At 28.7% G+C, this 19,085-nt stretch overlaps 1 protein-coding gene across 19 annotated transcripts in view; it reads left to right on the top strand.

Annotated features, from left to right (window-relative positions):
- slo (calcium-activated potassium channel slo) overlaps nucleotides 1-19,085 on the top strand; it is a 148,535-nt gene that overhangs the window by 27,738 nt on the left and 101,712 nt on the right. For all 19 annotated transcript variants that reach the window (XR_013004265.1, XR_013004266.1, XR_013004267.1 and 16 more), the window contains exon 4: nucleotides 15,527-15,588. Coding sequence is in view for 12 of the 19 variants with exons in the window: in XM_076394897.1 (XP_076251012.1) it covers nucleotides 15,527-15,588 (62 nt within the window). In the remaining 7 variants the exon portion in view is untranslated. The remainder of the gene's footprint in view (nucleotides 1-15,526; nucleotides 15,589-19,085) is intronic.

The raw sequence follows: 19,085 nt of genomic DNA on the forward strand, positions 1-19,085 counted from the left end.
CATTTCTTCATGGTAGTCATCCTTGGACTTAATGAATAAATGTTATGACTAACAAAACTTAATCGATAGTTATTCCAACATTTACCTTTTTCCATGAACCTTTGTTGTCTTTATACTATATTTATTATCATCTTGCCATGAGCAACCCAATGTAGCATTCTGAAGTATTCATGGCTTTTTTAAATATATAAATTGATATAATTCTTCCTTGATTTTGTTATATGTTTTTAAAAATTGTATTATTTTAAAAGTAATCTCCGGAAGTTCCATTAAAGCCCTTCGTGGGTTATCTTTACACCACTTAAATCCTAGATTATCCAAAAATGTATGAACGGGATTTTCTATATCTCTCAGATATATATCATTTGGATCTGTATGCATACTCTGAAATAATTGTATTAAATTATGTTTCGATTGAAAAAACTACTTACTGTTTTATACATTTCGTATATTTGATTTCTGAAACACCAAGATTGATCTTGATTCGTCACCTGTTTCGCATAAACATGGTTTCTTTTTGGAGAATTTAAGGTTATATTGTTTTTTATTTTTTGAGATATTTTAGTGAAAAATATTTTCAATAAAAACCGCGGCGATTTCAAATTTATTAAAATAACGTTTGCCGGTTTATAACCCATAATTATAATATTTTGAAGAATTTTCAGAAGGTTGGTAAACGGACAACTTTTGCAGGCTCATTCCGTTATGTGTTCGAACTTCTCCAACAACATTCTATCACTTTTTAAATAGAATAAAATAACAAGGATAATATTGTCTGGCATTGTCTGTAAAACGAATTTACAGCTTTAGACAGGCATATATTGACACTCGCGTCACTGCTATTTTGAATTGACTATATATGCAATCACTAGATTGCTAGTTATTGCATTAGTTATTGGGGTGACTGTGATCATTTTTCTTATCGGATTTTGCTCTACTGTCTAATGGAAATTTATATATATATATATATATATATATATATATATATATATATATATATATAATATATATATATATATATATATATATATATATATATAATATATAATATATAATATATATAATATATATATATATATATATATATATAATATATATAATATATATAATATATATATATATATATATATATATAATATATAATATATATAATATATATATATATATATATATATATATATATATAATATATAATATATATAATATATATATATATATATATATATATAATATATAATATATATAATATATATATATATATATATATATATATAAAGTGGATTAAGAAATGGCGAATATAAATGAATGTTATGAATGTTATGAACATATATATAATATATATATATATATATATATATATATATATATATATAATATATATAATATATATAATATATATATATATATATATATATATAATATATAATATATATAATATATATATATATATATATATATATATATATATATAATATATAATATATATAATATATATATATATATATATATATATAATATATAATATATATAATATATATATATATATATATATATATATATATATATATATATATATATATATATATATATATAATATATAATATATATAATATATATAATATATATATATATATATATATATATATATTGGAATATATTTTGAAAAATTAAAAATATAAATGCATAACCATGCCTCAGCAGGATTTGAACCTTGTGACTATCGAAACAATAGAAGAACTATCCTATCTCCTTGACTACTGCACCAACCAACTCAGCAAATTATGTTTTTATTACAATAATTTATTTTAATTTGTTCGCAACAGTTTAAAAATACATCAATTTATATTTTCAAAATACTATGTAGTTATTCTCTTACATTTAATTACTTTTCTGGGTCGATTTGTTAGTGAGTTTTAATTAATATCACTGGAATTTGAAACTCGTATATAATCGATGTATGATTGCATGTAAATGCAATTTTAATTAATACCTAAAGTAGTAAACAACAAATCTCAGGAATGTATAAAATGTTATTTCCGACATTATCTCCTCAATTTATGTCATATGGGTTTTTATTCATGAGTTTTTTCGATTAAAGGTAATCGTGCATAAAATTATGTGTTTTGCGCTGTTTTTACGTACCATTTATAGGATAATGTTAGATAGGAAACCCATTGTCATATTAACATATCGATTAATTACGGAAATTATAACGTGCAATGAAACAACAATCTACAATCGTGTTTATTGGAATAAGCGTCTATCGATGGAAACTGAATACAGATTATAGTTTTGATATGTTTTTACGCCTAAATTATTAAATTCACTTGTTTAAACTCAAATGTTTATCAGAAACTGATATTTCGAGAACAGCTATGCAAATTTTCATTTATAATTTTTAAATTCTAAATTATTTACATTTTTCTCTACACTGTTATAGTTTTTATCTGGTTTCTAGTATTTCTTTATTTCTCATGTATTATTGATGCTCACATTGCTGTGATCTTCATGTTATATACTAAAAAATAAAGAAGACATAATAAAACTAGCACATTTATTTAACACTATACTGTGACTGAAATATTTGATTTATAATTAGATACAAAGAAACAAAGATTCCACAATTGTATCGTATTACTATGGTAATTGAGAGTACTTTTTAATAAATGATATTTATTCAGCCGTATTTCTAGAAGTGGCCGAAGCCTTTGAAGAGCGGCATTAGCGTCTGCAATATAAGTTACCAAAAAAAAATTCCAAGTAGACGAGCCAGATTCTCAAATACTATATTTCCAATTGTGATTCCAGAAGAAGATACAGTGACGAACATTCAGTTTGAAACCCATATATGCGGGTATATGTATAGTATTTATGCATATGTACGTATGTAGTATATATACTTGTCCATGGATCAATATTGTATTTACTCTATACTTGTGATATCCCTAATGTGAAGGAGCAACAATGGTCACATTTGTTGTTGATACTGCACTACTTTCTACAAATGACAATACTGAGACAATAAAAGTGGATTAAGAAATGGCGAATATAAATGAATGTTATGAAGTTTACACAAGTGGTTCAGAGTAATACCTTAAGCGAACATTGTTAAAAATTGGGCATGACACTGGACGCCAAGCTCAATTGAAAAGAGCATGTTGAAAAGAAACGAGGAGAAATTTGGCTCAAGATGTGGCAGTCGGACTTAGACGATAATCCGAATTAATACTCCACAATGAACTTTTATTAGACAAGCAAATACTGAAGGCAGCATTGTGAATGTACGGCATGCAATTATGGGCTTGCACGAAGAAATCTAATGTTAGCGTGATCCAAATTTACCAGAGCAAAGTTCTACGCAGTATTGTTAACACCAGATAGTGAAGAAAACGAATGGAGAAATGAGGGCATCCACAAAAATCTAAGGGTACCAACAGTCAGCGAAAAAATTAAAAGGTCTGAAAAAAATCAAGAAAGATTGTGGGATCATCAAATCGTCGAAGTTCTAGAACTGCTTGATAACAGTGGGCTTATCCGGAGGCTGAAGTAACAAATGTCTTTTAAACTAATGTAATTAGGTTTAAAAAAAAGTGCGTTTCCTGAAAACTATTTGGAGTGCACTAGTGAGGGTACATCCATTAAAAGTTAGTTAATAATGAGTTGTAATATGTAATATAGTAATATGTGTGTCATGTATTAATCGAAAATAATGATGATGAAAATGAAGACTAAAGACTTTAGAGCAAGGCCTTATTTTTAACAAAATAATATCACATTTGTTAGAAATAAAATATTTTGTTAATTAACGCTTGTTAATACAATTTTATATTTTATAACCCAATTATTTGCAGATACTCATTTCACAATATTTACTTGGTTTGCATGGTTTACAATCATGATCCGGATTAATTAGTATTATACAAAAACCTCCAGGTCACTCAAAACAATAATCCTAGAATATTTAATGGTTTTTAAGACAATTTTCAATAGTCCCGAATTTCTTCCGTGATGAAATGCATAAACAAACATTCAATTAAAAACGTTCCTTGAGTGAGACGATTCTTCATTAGTTAATGACAAATTATAAACATATTCTGGATTAGCTAAGTGACATTGAAAAAGAAAATAAAATTAGCAAGCCCATCTGCTTTCTATCAAAATATTTGTATTGAAAGTATAGTTATTCCCCGTGTTGTATATATTTACTGTAGTTCCTGCGCCTTCGCTGTTCTGTAATCGGTATGATATTTGCAGTTACTGAATATTGATTGATTACTAAATCGATTGTCATGGACAATGTGAGATCACTTACATTAAACAGTCTGGCCATGCGAATCATATTAAATATCTTGAATGATTAACGAGTGAATACTATTTCTAGGTAGACGTGCGTTATTATTACAGGATGAACGAATATAAGTATGCTCTGCATTTAAATTAACCGATTTGTGAAAATATATTTGTCGAAATATTTCAACTCGATTATTTTTTCACTTTAAAAAGGCTTTTACAGTAATCCTTCGTTATAAGCGGTATCACCAACCGCGGTTTCTCTTTTCATGTTTAAGGCAGCTAAGAACCGACTAACTCTCTTGTTGTAACGCCTCAGGTAATAAGGTGAAGCCAATTCTTGTTTACAAATCATTAAATCTACGACCCTTGAAAAATAAAAATAAGGACTGTCTGCCTGTGTTTTGGACAGTAAATCCCAATGCTTGGGTTACGATAGCGCTATTTGTAGACTGATTGCTTTATACCTAGTGTTATACAGTATTAGGCCTCAAAGTCACCACCGTTTAAGGTACTTCTGCTTATAAACAATGTACCCGGACATCCGGAGATCCTAAATTTAATCAACTCCATTGTGAAAATACAATTCCTCCAAACCTTGCAAGACAGCTTCGGTTCTGCAAACAAGATCAGGGTATGATGGCAGCATTTAAACGATATTATCTAAGGCACACTTTCAGTCGCATCTTACAATGCATGGAAGCAGATCCTCTGTCGATTGTTACCAAAAGTTGGAAATAGTTTAATATAGCTCATTGCATACCCATTATTAAATATGCAGTATGTAATAAGTAGCAGTAATAAATGCTGGAAAAACCTATGGCTGGAAGTTGGCATTGCCGGACAAAAAAGCCGAAGTCACTAACATTTTACCAGTTATGCATTAAAGGAGAAAGATCTTCACTCAACCGATGTTGAAAAAGTTTTAGCCGCTAATGACAATGAACTCACAGAAGAGGAACTCAATTTTCGAAAGCAATGCAAATAATGAATCAAATAATGACGATGATACTTCTCAAGAACTAGCTGGAAAATCAACTACGTCTTTAAGTTTATCCAAGATATATAAAAAAAATTATCTGCTCATCAACTGCATAATTTGATTTTGGATTTGGATTCTTCACTAGGACGAAGTATGAAGTTTAATAATGATCTAGGTGGTTTACTACAACCGTATAAAGAAGCGCAAAAAGATGCTAAGAAAATAATAAAACAGCCAACAATCCTGTCATTTAAAATAAACTTTGTTTTGTTACACTTGTATTTTATAAGTACGTGTAACTTTGTGACTTGCGTACTAAGGCGTTTTTGTCATTTTATGTTTTTATCAGCAACTAAAATAAAAGTTAAATTAAATTTTGTATTAGTACAAATGTACCTAGAGTTTTCTTCATTAATGAATAGACAAATAAATTCAACTATAAATCTGAAAAAATTACATACTTTTCTCCTTTTCCCCCTTACATGTATGGATCCCTCGTCAACCACAGTTTCATCAACCGCTGCTATCTTATCGTAACGTAACCCCCGGAGGTAACGAGGGATGTGGGGATGATGGGATGTTATTGTTTTAAGAAAAACAGGGACAATTTATATTAATCAAAATATCTCCCATTATTTTCTACAACTTTTTCCTCTATCTGTGAGAATATGGCGTTACCGAGTCCAAAAAAATGAGGTTAGTTTGACAGCGATTCTATCATCGATCCATTTTCACTCATCTTCAGCATTTCTAAACCTTGTGCCAGGCAAGCAAGGTGATACATTCGATGAGTACCTTCATGACTGAAAAGAATAATTTAGCGTGCGGTCTTTTTTACGGCAATACGTTGTTCTTGTATTATTATGTATTAAATTGACATCGCTAGACATCTGCAGTAACAGTTTCAATTTTAGCAGATCGCAACACATTACACCTTACACACAGACTTTATCGCTATGAATATTCTTTGGTGTCGATATGGATGGTTCTCCTGAACCCATCACTGACTTTTTGTACCAGGGATCGTTGTAATGGATCTACTTTTCGTCGCCATTACCAAACGCCACATATAACCCCTATAATGACACGGTTCAAAATAGCATCTTTAATTAATTCGTGAGGTAACAATTCTTCCTCCTTTTAGATCTTTCCATTTGCATGTAAACCTCTGAAAATAATTTGTTTAGCTACTGCTAAGCTGTATAAAATCTTTGATAATTTGAGCTATGTTCGTGCAATGAATCTTTAAATTTCATCAATTTGTATACACTTCTGAAAGTATTTGATGGGCCTTGGCAGTAGGTTAGTTGGTCGAAATAAAAAAAACAAAAGAAACGAATGTCTCAAAAAGCAGTTTGAAGCATTCCAGTGATCAGCATCTGTATGATATGAATAAATCAATAATATTAAATGTAAAGCCGTTAATTTATGTAGAAAAATGTCAAAACGCTTATCAAGATACATATAATACCTAATATCTGAAAACTGGGGATAAGTATACTTTGAATAGTTTGAAAGTTTTATATGGAATTTATACAAATAACACTACAGGGTGAAAACGATGAAAAGATCTAAAAAAGCAAGAACTATTTTAAGTTAAAGAAAAAGTTTTATATTTATTTAGGTATCTTACAAATATTCAAGAATATATATACCAACGAACGACTGAGTGTTTTCCAAGAATGTCTCCCCGTAGCCTTTCAACATAGCATTATACGCTAATTCAAGAAATCGTTAAAATATCTATATCTATTTCTCAAGCAAGATATTTGGTGTTTTATATTAAACATTATATTACATTTACACAAATGAAAAGTGACTTCATAAAAATAATTGTAAAATTATATAATTTTTAAAACAGTCATTAGCTGATGTTGAAAAAGTAAAAAATAAATACAAATTAATACAGTAATTTTGCCTTAGAATGTAGTTAATAATGATTCTGACATTTATGTGATTTTAACTAAAATTATCAATGGATTTGCCTCTATTACTGCGTAGTTTAGAATAATTTATGCTGTGATATTATCAATCAGATTAAATTGTTGTGTGTAATTAAGGTGACTTTATGTTCGACATATGAGTACAGTTGAAAACGAGAGCGTTGCATTCTAATTACAAATATAATTTCTGAATTTTTTTAGGTAAAGAGAAACTGTACAAAATTTATTTTATTTGAATATTTATTATCAAATTTCTTAAATTAAACATGTCATCTAGGTTAAAAAAAATTCTATTCCAAATATCCATAGGAATCTATTAGTTCATAGCATTTTACAAAAGATGGCGCAAGTGAAACATTACTCCGCTGTTCCCGGCATCAATATGTTCTCCAGAAAACAGAGGTTATTGAACATTAATTTCCATATATTCTATTTTGTTAAAGGTTGAAAAAATGAAGTGGTTTACTTCACATTTATAATATAAAAACACCGTAGAAACTTACCAAACACTAAACGTTTTAAGAAAAGGAATAATGAGTGTAATAAAGAGTCATAAAAATATTAATTTATTAAACCTTGACGTCATAAAAACTTTCCTAACCAGCATTTCCACATTTTAAAATTTGGACTTTTTGATGTCTTCGATTTTATTTGTATTATTTATATTATATTTGATACTTAATAAATCAGTTTAATAGTATACTTGTAATATAATTATAAATAATAATAGTATAGTTGGCAAAGAATTAATTTAGTTTAGACATGCTTCATGCATATTAAATTCTTTGAAATCTTAATCTAAATCTCTGTTCAGATTCTTTTACTTTATTTGACTTCAGTGGCAACATATGCACTCAAATATTGTCTATACCTAAGTACTGTTCGAAGGGTTTGAAATTTCAGTCCGCCATAACACGTACATACCAATCTATAAGCATTTGATAAAATTATGTTGTTCAACCATATATGTATTACTTACCCTTAATCTGGTGAAGTATAGTTCATAAAAGTATTTGATGATGAAGAAACCAATTATTTGATATCAGCTTTTGGTAATCTAAACACGATAGGGTTGATTACACCTTTTAATGGCATGTATTTAATTATTATTTTTCTTTGCATGTTGTGGATATATAAGCGTTGAGTAATGAATAGCAGTGATATATTCGGAGAGTTTAGCTAGAAGCTTTTCTTTCTTCTGTCAGCTGTCATTGAAATCTTGTAGGAATATATGCTGACTTCATGCACACTTGGAAAACTAAATCAAACTGAACAAAATTATTAGGGACTCAATAAACAAATTAAGCCTAACCTCAACTGTGTTATTTACGTCGATATTACGTTTAAAAGACACCTTAGATATTATTAAAGGCAGTCAAAATAGTAAACAGTTGCATTAGAATGGTTTTCACAGCAATAAATTACCGATGATCAAGCTATGTGCCCTCCACTATTTAACCAGGCTTCTCTAGTATTTTTCTGCCATGAAACGGAAATAGATAACTTGTGAGAAAATTTTACCGATGAATAATTACATTAGGAAACCTCACGCCATCGTTGCATATTAGAACTTGTAATTATAACCCAAAATAATGTATAAGTAAGACCTGTATTCATACAAACCTTCCAGCGGGATAAATTTAACTAGGGTACGCACAAAATATCAAAAAATCTTTTAATCGAAAAACTGAACAGGATATCGCTTCAATAAAGACACGAAGAAACGACAATTTATAAAAACGGCAATCCATTTTCCATTAAAAAAAGAATTAATTTAACACAAAACATTTTTAAACATGTCTAAAAAATCAGTATTTATTACATTTTTAAACTCTTTAATACAATTTGTCAAACTGTTCGGAAATACACAAAAAAGCCGTAAATGATATGAGTTGGCTTACTGTTCATCAGGATGATTCCTTCGCAATACTGACCGTCGTAAATACGTTCGGTCGCTTTACGCCGGAATTAAATTTGCATACGGATTGACTAGAGAGTTAAAAACAGCCTTATAGCGTTGTAACGAAGTGTCACCCTTGTGTTCATCATATAAATAATTTTAATTAGAGACTGTACCTGGTTTAATTAAACCGAGAGAATGTGTCGAGGTCGGGAATAGGTTACAATTTTCGCGTCTAATTAATGCGTAGGTGTTGATGCTGTTTTCTGGGATGAAATAGACCAAAAACTAGACTCGTAAAGCGGGAGATATATTATTTATGTATAAAGTTAATATAGAGGAAGCGTTGAATATAGTGGGTTGTTAAAAATGTAATTTCTAGTTTTATAGTGTGAATTAAATATACAATTTGTGCATAAATGAACTTCTATATCGTTTAAATTGTGGTAACGCAATGTTGAAATACACATTTTAGCAATTAGAAATTTTTCTAAATCCCAAACACGTCTAGATTCAGTTCAACACTCTGGATTCTCGGTATAAATATCTGACTTAGGAAGATTCTTAAGATAATGCCTGGAGATTTACGTCTTCGATTTCAGAGCTTTGATGGCGACTAATGGTAATTTTTGAATTGATGTAGACTGGTTTTACGATCGAGGGTTTATCTGGACTGGACTTACAGTTTAACGTGGCCTCCGAGCGATGGTCCTCGGCATTAAGCCTACCGACTAGCGAGTGACCAACTTAAAAATCATCCCAGAAGACATCCGGTCGTACACAACCTGGTTACTGGTGTGACTGGAATCATTTTCGTTGTCGGATTCGAAACCGCGACTATGCCAACAGAGGGAGGTCGCCTTTACCACTGCGCCAATCAAGCCGACCTATTCAGTTTATGTTGATATAAATAAAGTTGATATAAAGTTGATAAATAAATAATTATAAAAATACTGAAGAAATATACTGAATAAACGTCACAAAACATGTCGTTTCTTCACGCAATTAAATTTTCACTAGAAATATGAGAAAAAGTAAAAGTATTAATAGACAGTTTTTAACAGTGTATTATATAACACTGTCTATAGACAGTGTTTTATGTATGTTTTATATAAAAAATAGTAACACCTTTTTTTCCTTGCAATTACTAAAAAATTCCTAAATTTATTTGATATTAAAAAGGCCGAAACTACACTTTCGGTTGTAAATAGAAAAATTAAACAATATATGTGCATTAGTTTTATTTAGATACCCCACAAATTAATACTACTAGTACAATAGTAATTTGCGTAAGATTAATAAAAAATATTTTTTTAAAATACAAGAATAATATTATTTTGGCCAGAAACTACTAACAAGTTTTAGGAGGTCATAACTGCAAAAGCTCAAACCAAACCCCAGTCAATTAAAAGTTGATTTTGCATATTTAAGATTAAACTTTTTAAGAAGGGTTAGTGGAAGAAGAAATCTAGCAGCTGCCGATAATGAACGCTAATTTAAATTTAATTATTTGGGAACGTATACTTGTCTTATTTTCGAAATTTATTCATACTCTACTCTATATTTTCGACACTGATATTTCTTTATGACAAGTCCATATAAAACAACAACCAACGTTTTTGGTTTAATTACTAGATAAATAGCGTAAAACTGTGAGATTTAAAATACTATATCGGAAGGTTGAATATCTGCAAGTTATATTAACTTCAAATATTAGAGATTATGCAATTATTTTTTCTTGTCATCTATTCAAATTTTGAACCAAATAATTCCTTATTAAGCGACTTCAAAAAAAGGAAAAAGGGTTTTAGGTTCGGCTGTAAATATTTTTTTAATATATGTTCGCCGATTTCTCCGTCTATTATGGACCGATTTTCAAAATTATTATTATTTTTATTCGAAAGAGTGCACTTCCGAGGTGGCCCCATGAGAACCAAGTCAATGTAAAAACCTGCTTTTTAACTACTAACCATATCATAGAAGAAGTCGTAGTAATATTGAAGGAAACTGCTTCTATGGTGTAATGGTTAGAACGTTCAGCTCTTACGAGGATGTCAAGGGTTTGATTCCTGACGGGGGCAACAACTTTTTGTTGTTCTAATTTGGTTAGAAAATTTATAAAATCGCCTAGACTAGGTAGCGGACCCCGGGACCTGAAGCGTTCCTTATTTGCAATCATTGTTTCTTTATTTCTATTTTTCCTCATATGGGCTGCTCCTTTACTTCGCCTACCCATTGTAATACATGTCGAGCCCTAATAATACAAAAATAATAATATAATTTTGTGACATATACATAAAATTAAATTGCGAACTAAACAAATCTAATTTCAGCACCATTGCTCGGCTTCAAAGTGATCAATTGGTAGAAGTTAAAACAATATTGTAAATAGATAAATAGATTTGAGTAGATATTCTGCTAAATTATGTGTATATAGTAGATTATAAAATACGTATAGGTTAAATAAGGTTTTTGTTTATTTTTATTTAGTTATTACAATGATTATTATGAAGATATTTTATTATAAAACGTTTTTTTGTGTTAAAAATCTAAATTTGATTATTTTTACTTTTTAATGAGCTCCTCATTTATTTTTTTAAGTCAATGTTGTTCAATTTTTTTGTTAATAATATGTTTTTAAGTATATTTTGAGAACGTTAAAAGTTTCCGCATATATATATATATATATATATATATATATATATAAATATATATATATATATATATATATATATATATATATATATATAAATATATATATATATATATATATATATATATAAATATATATATATATATATATATATATATATATATATATATATATATATATATATATATGATCGATACTAGATTTAACATAGAAAAATTGCCTAACGAAATGTAATAGTAATTTTCTGGAAAAAAAGCAAAATCATAAAGCACCTCAAAATCGTGTAGCAATCAATCACTATCTATCATCCCAACAAACAAGTATAATAATGAATACGCCAAAATGGGCAGCACTATTAATAGTGTAACATAATATTAGCTTGTTTAATATCTTCTGCATCATCTGTTGTATTATCCACTCGACTAAATCTATTACCATACTGACTATTATTCTCTAATCAATGAAGCTTCTTAAGGCAAACGCGAAATTACCATAAAACTCAAAAACAACGTTTAATTCTGAAGGTAACGACTTGTTATGAGTCTTTTTTATGTAAATTCTTTTAATTAGACGCTATAAAGAATTTAATTAAGCGAAGAGGGTAGATTGTTGCGAAAATGAGAAACAGTTTAGGTCTCTAATGTGACGGGTCTGTGAATATGTATGAGACAAACACTGGTAGAGTTTGAAAGGCATTTCAATCAATTCTCCGGTTTTCCACATTGTATATTTAAATCCTCTTATTATTCTAGTTACAGTTTATTTTTTTATTAAGTATGAATCTCAATTTTGAATGCAAAAAAAAAGCTAAAGCGATGAATGATAGTGATAGGAAATATTTCTTATTTATTCAGTCATTATTATTACTGTTTGTTTAGATATCCAAAATTTTAAGTAAAACTAACTTATATGAATATAAGGTTGCATGAATATAAAATTTAAAGAATATATGAAAGAATATAATGAATATAATACATTGTAGAAAATAATAAATATACAATTGTACTAATCTTTTCCAAACTTAATAATTATATTCTATTCTAACTAATATTTTGAATAATTTAGCGTACATCTGACAACCAGAAGGCGACCGGCTGTCAGACGTATGAAAAATTCTTGAAAGCAATAGTGATAAGAGGTTTTAACTCTTACGTATAAATTATTGTGGCTGTGTAATTAACTGTAGTTTTTAGATATAATATAATGTTAAAATAAATTATATTTGATAACATTTTTGTTCAATTATTTTATTTAGATTAGAATTTGTATGTCAAAGACAAACTGAACTAAAACTCAGATTTAATGCGGCAACATTGCAATATTTCGACGTTCTCACTGCAACTTCCATTCCAAAAATCGGTTTCATCACAGAAGTTCTAACACAATCTAGGAAAGAAGCATTATTCTATCTATTAAGACACTGACAGAAGTCAGGCCGTAACAGTGTTGTGCAGCCATACGGAAGAATTGGCCCAATAAGCGTTTAAAGAGCTGTCTTGATTGCAATATATCTTCTTTTCCATATGCACCATCTTACGCAAGCGCAACCGAAAGCTCCTACAGTTTGGTAAATTTGGCTTATTGCTTCGGTCGTTGAATTAATTGAGTTAATTGTTGTAGTTACTGATAATTATTCACCACTTTGTTATTGTCATCTCTCAGCCTTTATACTTCGACGCTTTAGATGATCTTTTGACCATTTTGTGTTTGTTAACCAAAAATTCTTCTTTTTCGCACTTTTTTCAGATTGACATTTTCTTCTTGCTTTATATGGCTTTGCAGACCTTTTGAAATGACGCCTTAGTTTCTCTTTTTCTTATTTATTGCGGCCTAATACTTTCTCTGATCTCTTTTTCTGGAATAATAAACATTTTAAAGAGTCTTTAAAGAGTCTGAAATAATTGTTTTTACTTTATGTTAATTTTGCATATGGTTTGATGGAAAGTGAATTGTATTTTTACTATATGTAGTTTCTGTTTCTGCTTTACTGATTAGATTTGTTTCCTGAAAAAAATACATAGTATACCCTTTTCATTTCAATTTTTATATTTTGTTATATATGATATTTTTGGTTGCCACTTCCTTAAGAAATTAATTAACTTATTTATCAATCAATTTTTTTTCATGGATCCTTATTGCTTTTAATTGTCTCATTTTAATTGGTATTTTTGGGCATCTAAGGTCCATAAAGCTCTAAAACTTAACTTTACTTGATCTCGACATAGACATCTGACCTTCAGACTTATTGATTACTAACGCTGCGTTCATTTTGATTGTTTTTACTCACGTCTGGGATTTATTGGAGTTTTCATCCATTTCATTTCGCTCTCTAAAAAAAAGATTTGTTTAAAACTATTTACTATTTTAATATTACATATTACTTTTGCTTTTAATCTAATTCGTCTAATCTAAATATCAGTCAGTAAATCTACAATTTATATAAGCGAAAACTTCTTTTACAGTTTCCTTTAAATTCGCGCAATTTCAGTACCTTCAATATTACTTTTAGGTACTTGCATGTATTCCGATAGTTTTTTCATTTCAAAAAAGTTTTTATATAATATAATATATATAATTTATAATACTAATGTTAGTTTTGCGCTGATCTAGCCATTGATCCATCGATCTGAGCAAGTGGTGATCAAAAGGTGCTATATCTGGTCAGTATGTTAAGTGCAGCAAAACTTTCCATTAGAGCTGCAAAAATGTATCTTTCATAATTTTTGCAACGTGTCGCTAAGCGGACTCATGCGAAAGGATGATTTTGCGTCTATTACATACTATTGCTGGTCTAAATTTGTTTAATTGATGTCGATATATATCTACAGTAATAGCTTTATTCGTTTTTAGTACACTACTCCTTAATAAGCTCAACCCTAAACCGATATGGCTGTGTCTCGTGAATTAACCCATGATTTTTGCGCTTGGGATTGTTGTAGTAAATTCGCTTTATATCGCCTGTCAAAATACGCAACAGAAAACTTTTTTTTGGGAAGCGATGAAGCCGCGATGATGAAACGGTTTGAAATGAAATTTCAAGTCAACTTATATAGTAACCATTTTCTTTCCTTTGAGCATTTAAACTGTCTCTGGGCAAACAGTTGATTCGTAAACTGCTAAACCGTTTGAAAGTTCTTTGAGAGTTTGAGTTGGGTTTCCGTCCAATAAGTTTTGCAATTCATTGTCTTTCAACTTTTTGCCGTCCGAGTTGTTCTTTGTCATTAACATTAAAATGACCAAACAGAATTGACCATTGAGAAATTACCGATGACCAATGACCAATTCAAATCGTTGAAACAATTCGAATTTGATAACAATCAATCAACATTACCATAAGTTTCTAAACGTTTGGGTAGATTCCTTCCAATCAAAGAACAGAAAGATCGAATGTCAAATATGCAAGTTGAGTGTTCCATGATTAGCATCTATATATACTGAATAACTCAATAATGCTAAATGGAGGAATCCTGGCTTAGGGGCGCAGTAGTAAAGGCGACAGGACGGTCCTCTTGCTGTTGTGATATATGTCAACAGATATCGCTGATCAAAATACATTTAAATACCTAAAACAATTGCTTGATGAACTATTTGGAATCCACCGATGTAATTATTTTACTAAAATATTATTGAAAATGTATATATTTTGTTAGACAAGCAAGTTTTGTGTTAGTAATTATAGGGATTGGGATTAACACACTGTTAAAATATTAAGCAAGTTTATCACAGAATTTAATTAAACGATTTTATTTCTATTTCAGGTGGTTCTCGTATTCATATTGAGTATAGCATCATTAGTCATTTACTTCATAGACGCCTCATAGTAAGTATAACTTTTCATACGAGCTTTTTAAACCGTAACTAATATTTCTATAAAGAACAACGTACTTCTCGAAAGTTTTTCTGTATGTAATAATGTAAAAATAATGACAATTTTTACTATTCGTTTTTCTTTTATTTTTCTTTCGTTCCACATTTGCTTAACCACATTTTTTAAAATAATATTTTTCAATTTTTTTTTAGTTTCCATGTCCGGTAAATATTTTTTGTTGCTAAGATTCAGATAAGTATTTTCAAGCTATTGGGGAAAATCTTGAGGAACAGATTAATGTCTAATCTCAGGGTTTTGACTAACAATGTGTGGCTTTGTAGGCTTGAACAAGATTTATTGATGTACATATATACGTATAATATATTATAGAGAAAGTGTAAATAATGGCATGAATTGTAAATTGGAAATTATTGGTATTAATAGTTGGATTTTTTATAATATATTTTAATTTGTTTAATTTGATTATTTGGTGAATATATTGTAGTTAAATATTTCTGAAGTTAAATATTTCTGTAAAACGTTTATGTCAACATTAACAATAATTCTAATTATAATAATAGTTTTATTTATATCACAAGAGATTACCAAATAGTATATAAAAAAGTTTTGCATAGGAAATTAACTTGGGTTTTGCCAAACAAAAAACTGTGAAATATTACGTTTCATATTATTACCCTTAATTGGTCAATACTTTTCCCATCTTTATTGCATAACCATAATCAGAAGGGATAATGTCTGGTGAACAAGAGGCCTCTAATATTCATTAATTAATTTTGTATCAGGGTGTATCAATTGCAATTTTTTTGTTGTATTTCCCTTTGTAATTTGACTGTTTTCCCTTCATATTCGTCTCACATCTATTACAATTACTAGCGATCTTGAGTGTTTCAGCTGTCAATTCCTGATTCTAGAACGTCAACGATACTCACAAAGTTTCCAGCAAAACATTTAGCAACACTTTATTGAGTCACATAAAAAAGGAAATCTTTTTTAAGTATTGTTCGTACACAACAAAATGATACTTATCAAATCTGTAAGACTAATAACAGAGTATTGTTATGATAACAACACAATATATGAAGTACTTGCATGTATTTTTATAAATTTTTTCTCTTTATTTATAGAAAATTTTGAGTACTCATTGAGAAAAATGTCTTCAATATGTATCAATCATAATAGTTTTTATCATTTTCTACTTCTTTCCATTTTTTTGGAGACAGAGTTGTTCGTTTGGCAGCGATTCATTTTCACAGTTCAGTATTTCGAAATCGTTTGCTAACCAAGCCACTGATCTAAACAAGTGGTAACCAAAAGACATTATGACTAATAAGTATCAGGAGTCACTTTACAATTTTTTGGCCCAGCGTTGTCATGCAAGTGATAACTTTATGTATTTCACTCGCTATTGCTGGTTCTCTTTTGCAACAATACGTCGTTCAATTTCTTCAATTCGCTTGCTTACCGATGCATCTTCAGTATCTGTAGTATCGTTTGGTTTGAAACAAAAATAATAAATGCAATTTTGCAAAGTGAAGATGCAAATATTATTTTATGTAGTTAAATGGCCAAGTTAGGTTATTTAATAGTTTTTTTTCATTAATATGTTGCATTTTGATCAATAGATATCGCCGACTAAAATAAATGCAACCATCTAATATAAAATAGTTGTTCGTTTACATTTTCCTTATCTATTTGATTTGACGGATACATTTATCTATATTTCATGATTTTCATAACTTCAATGTAAATTCGGGTAATATATGGTACAATAGATAAAGATATTGACAAAAACTGTCTGGATAACTGAACATTTAAATCATATATGAAGAAGTCGTTCTTTATGGTGCTTGGTGTGAATTAAATGTGTGATAGTGTCCATTTAAAAATTTTTACGGTTACAGAATATTTGGAACACTAAAAACAGTTTTCTTATATATAGTTTTTAATAAAGTTAATTATATTAAAATGATTCCCCACATGGCCATTGAATTGAAATATACATGGTTCTCAAGTAATGCTATACATTACTAAATGAGAATGCCATCTTATATTATACTATATACTTTATTTCATGGTCGAGACACTCAATCAAGCTTTTGTCAGGATATATTAAAAATCATCGTGGACCGGTAGATTAACTATACTGCACTGGCTCGCGCGTCCTCAGTGTTAGAAATATTTGAGTATTCTCAATACTGAGACTTGGACTTGGGACGTCATGAGTAGGGCTGTGTCTTATCTATAACCAAACTTCTGATATCGACATATTCTTAGTCTTCGAGACGTAAACTATACCCTGTATTAGTTATAAGGAGTAACGTTCACAAGTTTTATATTAAGCTATATATACCATACATATGTATATATAGTAAAACTGACTTAAAAAAAAAGTAAGAACATGAATTTAATTTACGAAACATTTTAGATGAGGTAAAAAGAAAAATACAGCATAATACTAAATTTTTATAATATATTCATTTATATATTTTAAAATTTAATATTAATTTTAAATTATAAATAAGACGATATAAAACAATGAACCTTAACTATGCCATAAACTATTTAATAAATTACCACATATTCGAATATACAATAGTACAAATGTATTATATATAAATAAAATTTTATAACAACTTTCTTTTAGATAGAGTTCTTTATACTTCTCACGCTACTTACTAATTAATTACAATACAATAAAAGTTGCAAAATAAAATGTCGAAATTTCCAAATAAAAGTAAAATTCTCATCTAAAAAAACATCACCATAATTAATGAAATCAAGGACTCAAGTACCTAAAAACTCAATGATGTTAATATTTTGTGTTTTATTTTAGTATATATATATATATATATATATATATATATATATATATATATATATATATATATATATATATATATATATATATAGCTTTCAATTATTTTCTTTTATTTCTGCTTAGGTATGCTTTTCTGTTTTTTGATATTTTGGCATATTACTTTTCCATATCAACAAATCATACAGATGTAGCAAGTACAATCCTTTTCTACATAGTTACCTTTTCAGGATTAATGATATGCAATATTTTCCTGCATTTCTGCAAAGCCTATAAACTGGACAATTAACTGAAATTACTTAAATATATAATTCTCTATTACCTTGTCAAACTTCAATTGTCAAATATTATTTTAGGATTCATATTGGACACTTATATTTGCTTCAATATTGAGTCTTAAAACATTCTTAACAAAAAAAAAACTTATATAGACAGACTCAAATTATTTTTTTTGCCTGTAACCCTTGTTGACTTATCGTACCCTACCTAAAATTTATTCTTAAGATAATAATGATACCAATAGTTTTATGGAAAATACTTCCTTGATAACTTCTTATACAGTGGTATATAAGCTTCTTGACCTCTTGTTTTCTAAGAAATTATTTAAGCTATTTTTTTTTTCTTTATCGTCCTGTGGCCTCCAACTTTCAAAACCTTACAAATTCTTAAAATA

The sequence above is a fragment of the Rhynchophorus ferrugineus genome, unplaced genomic scaffold, assembly GCF_030347505.1.
Source record: "Rhynchophorus ferrugineus isolate W39M unplaced genomic scaffold, kcgeb_rfMv2 rfM2, whole genome shotgun sequence".
Lineage (NCBI taxonomy): Eukaryota > Metazoa > Arthropoda > Insecta > Coleoptera > Curculionidae > Rhynchophorus > Rhynchophorus ferrugineus.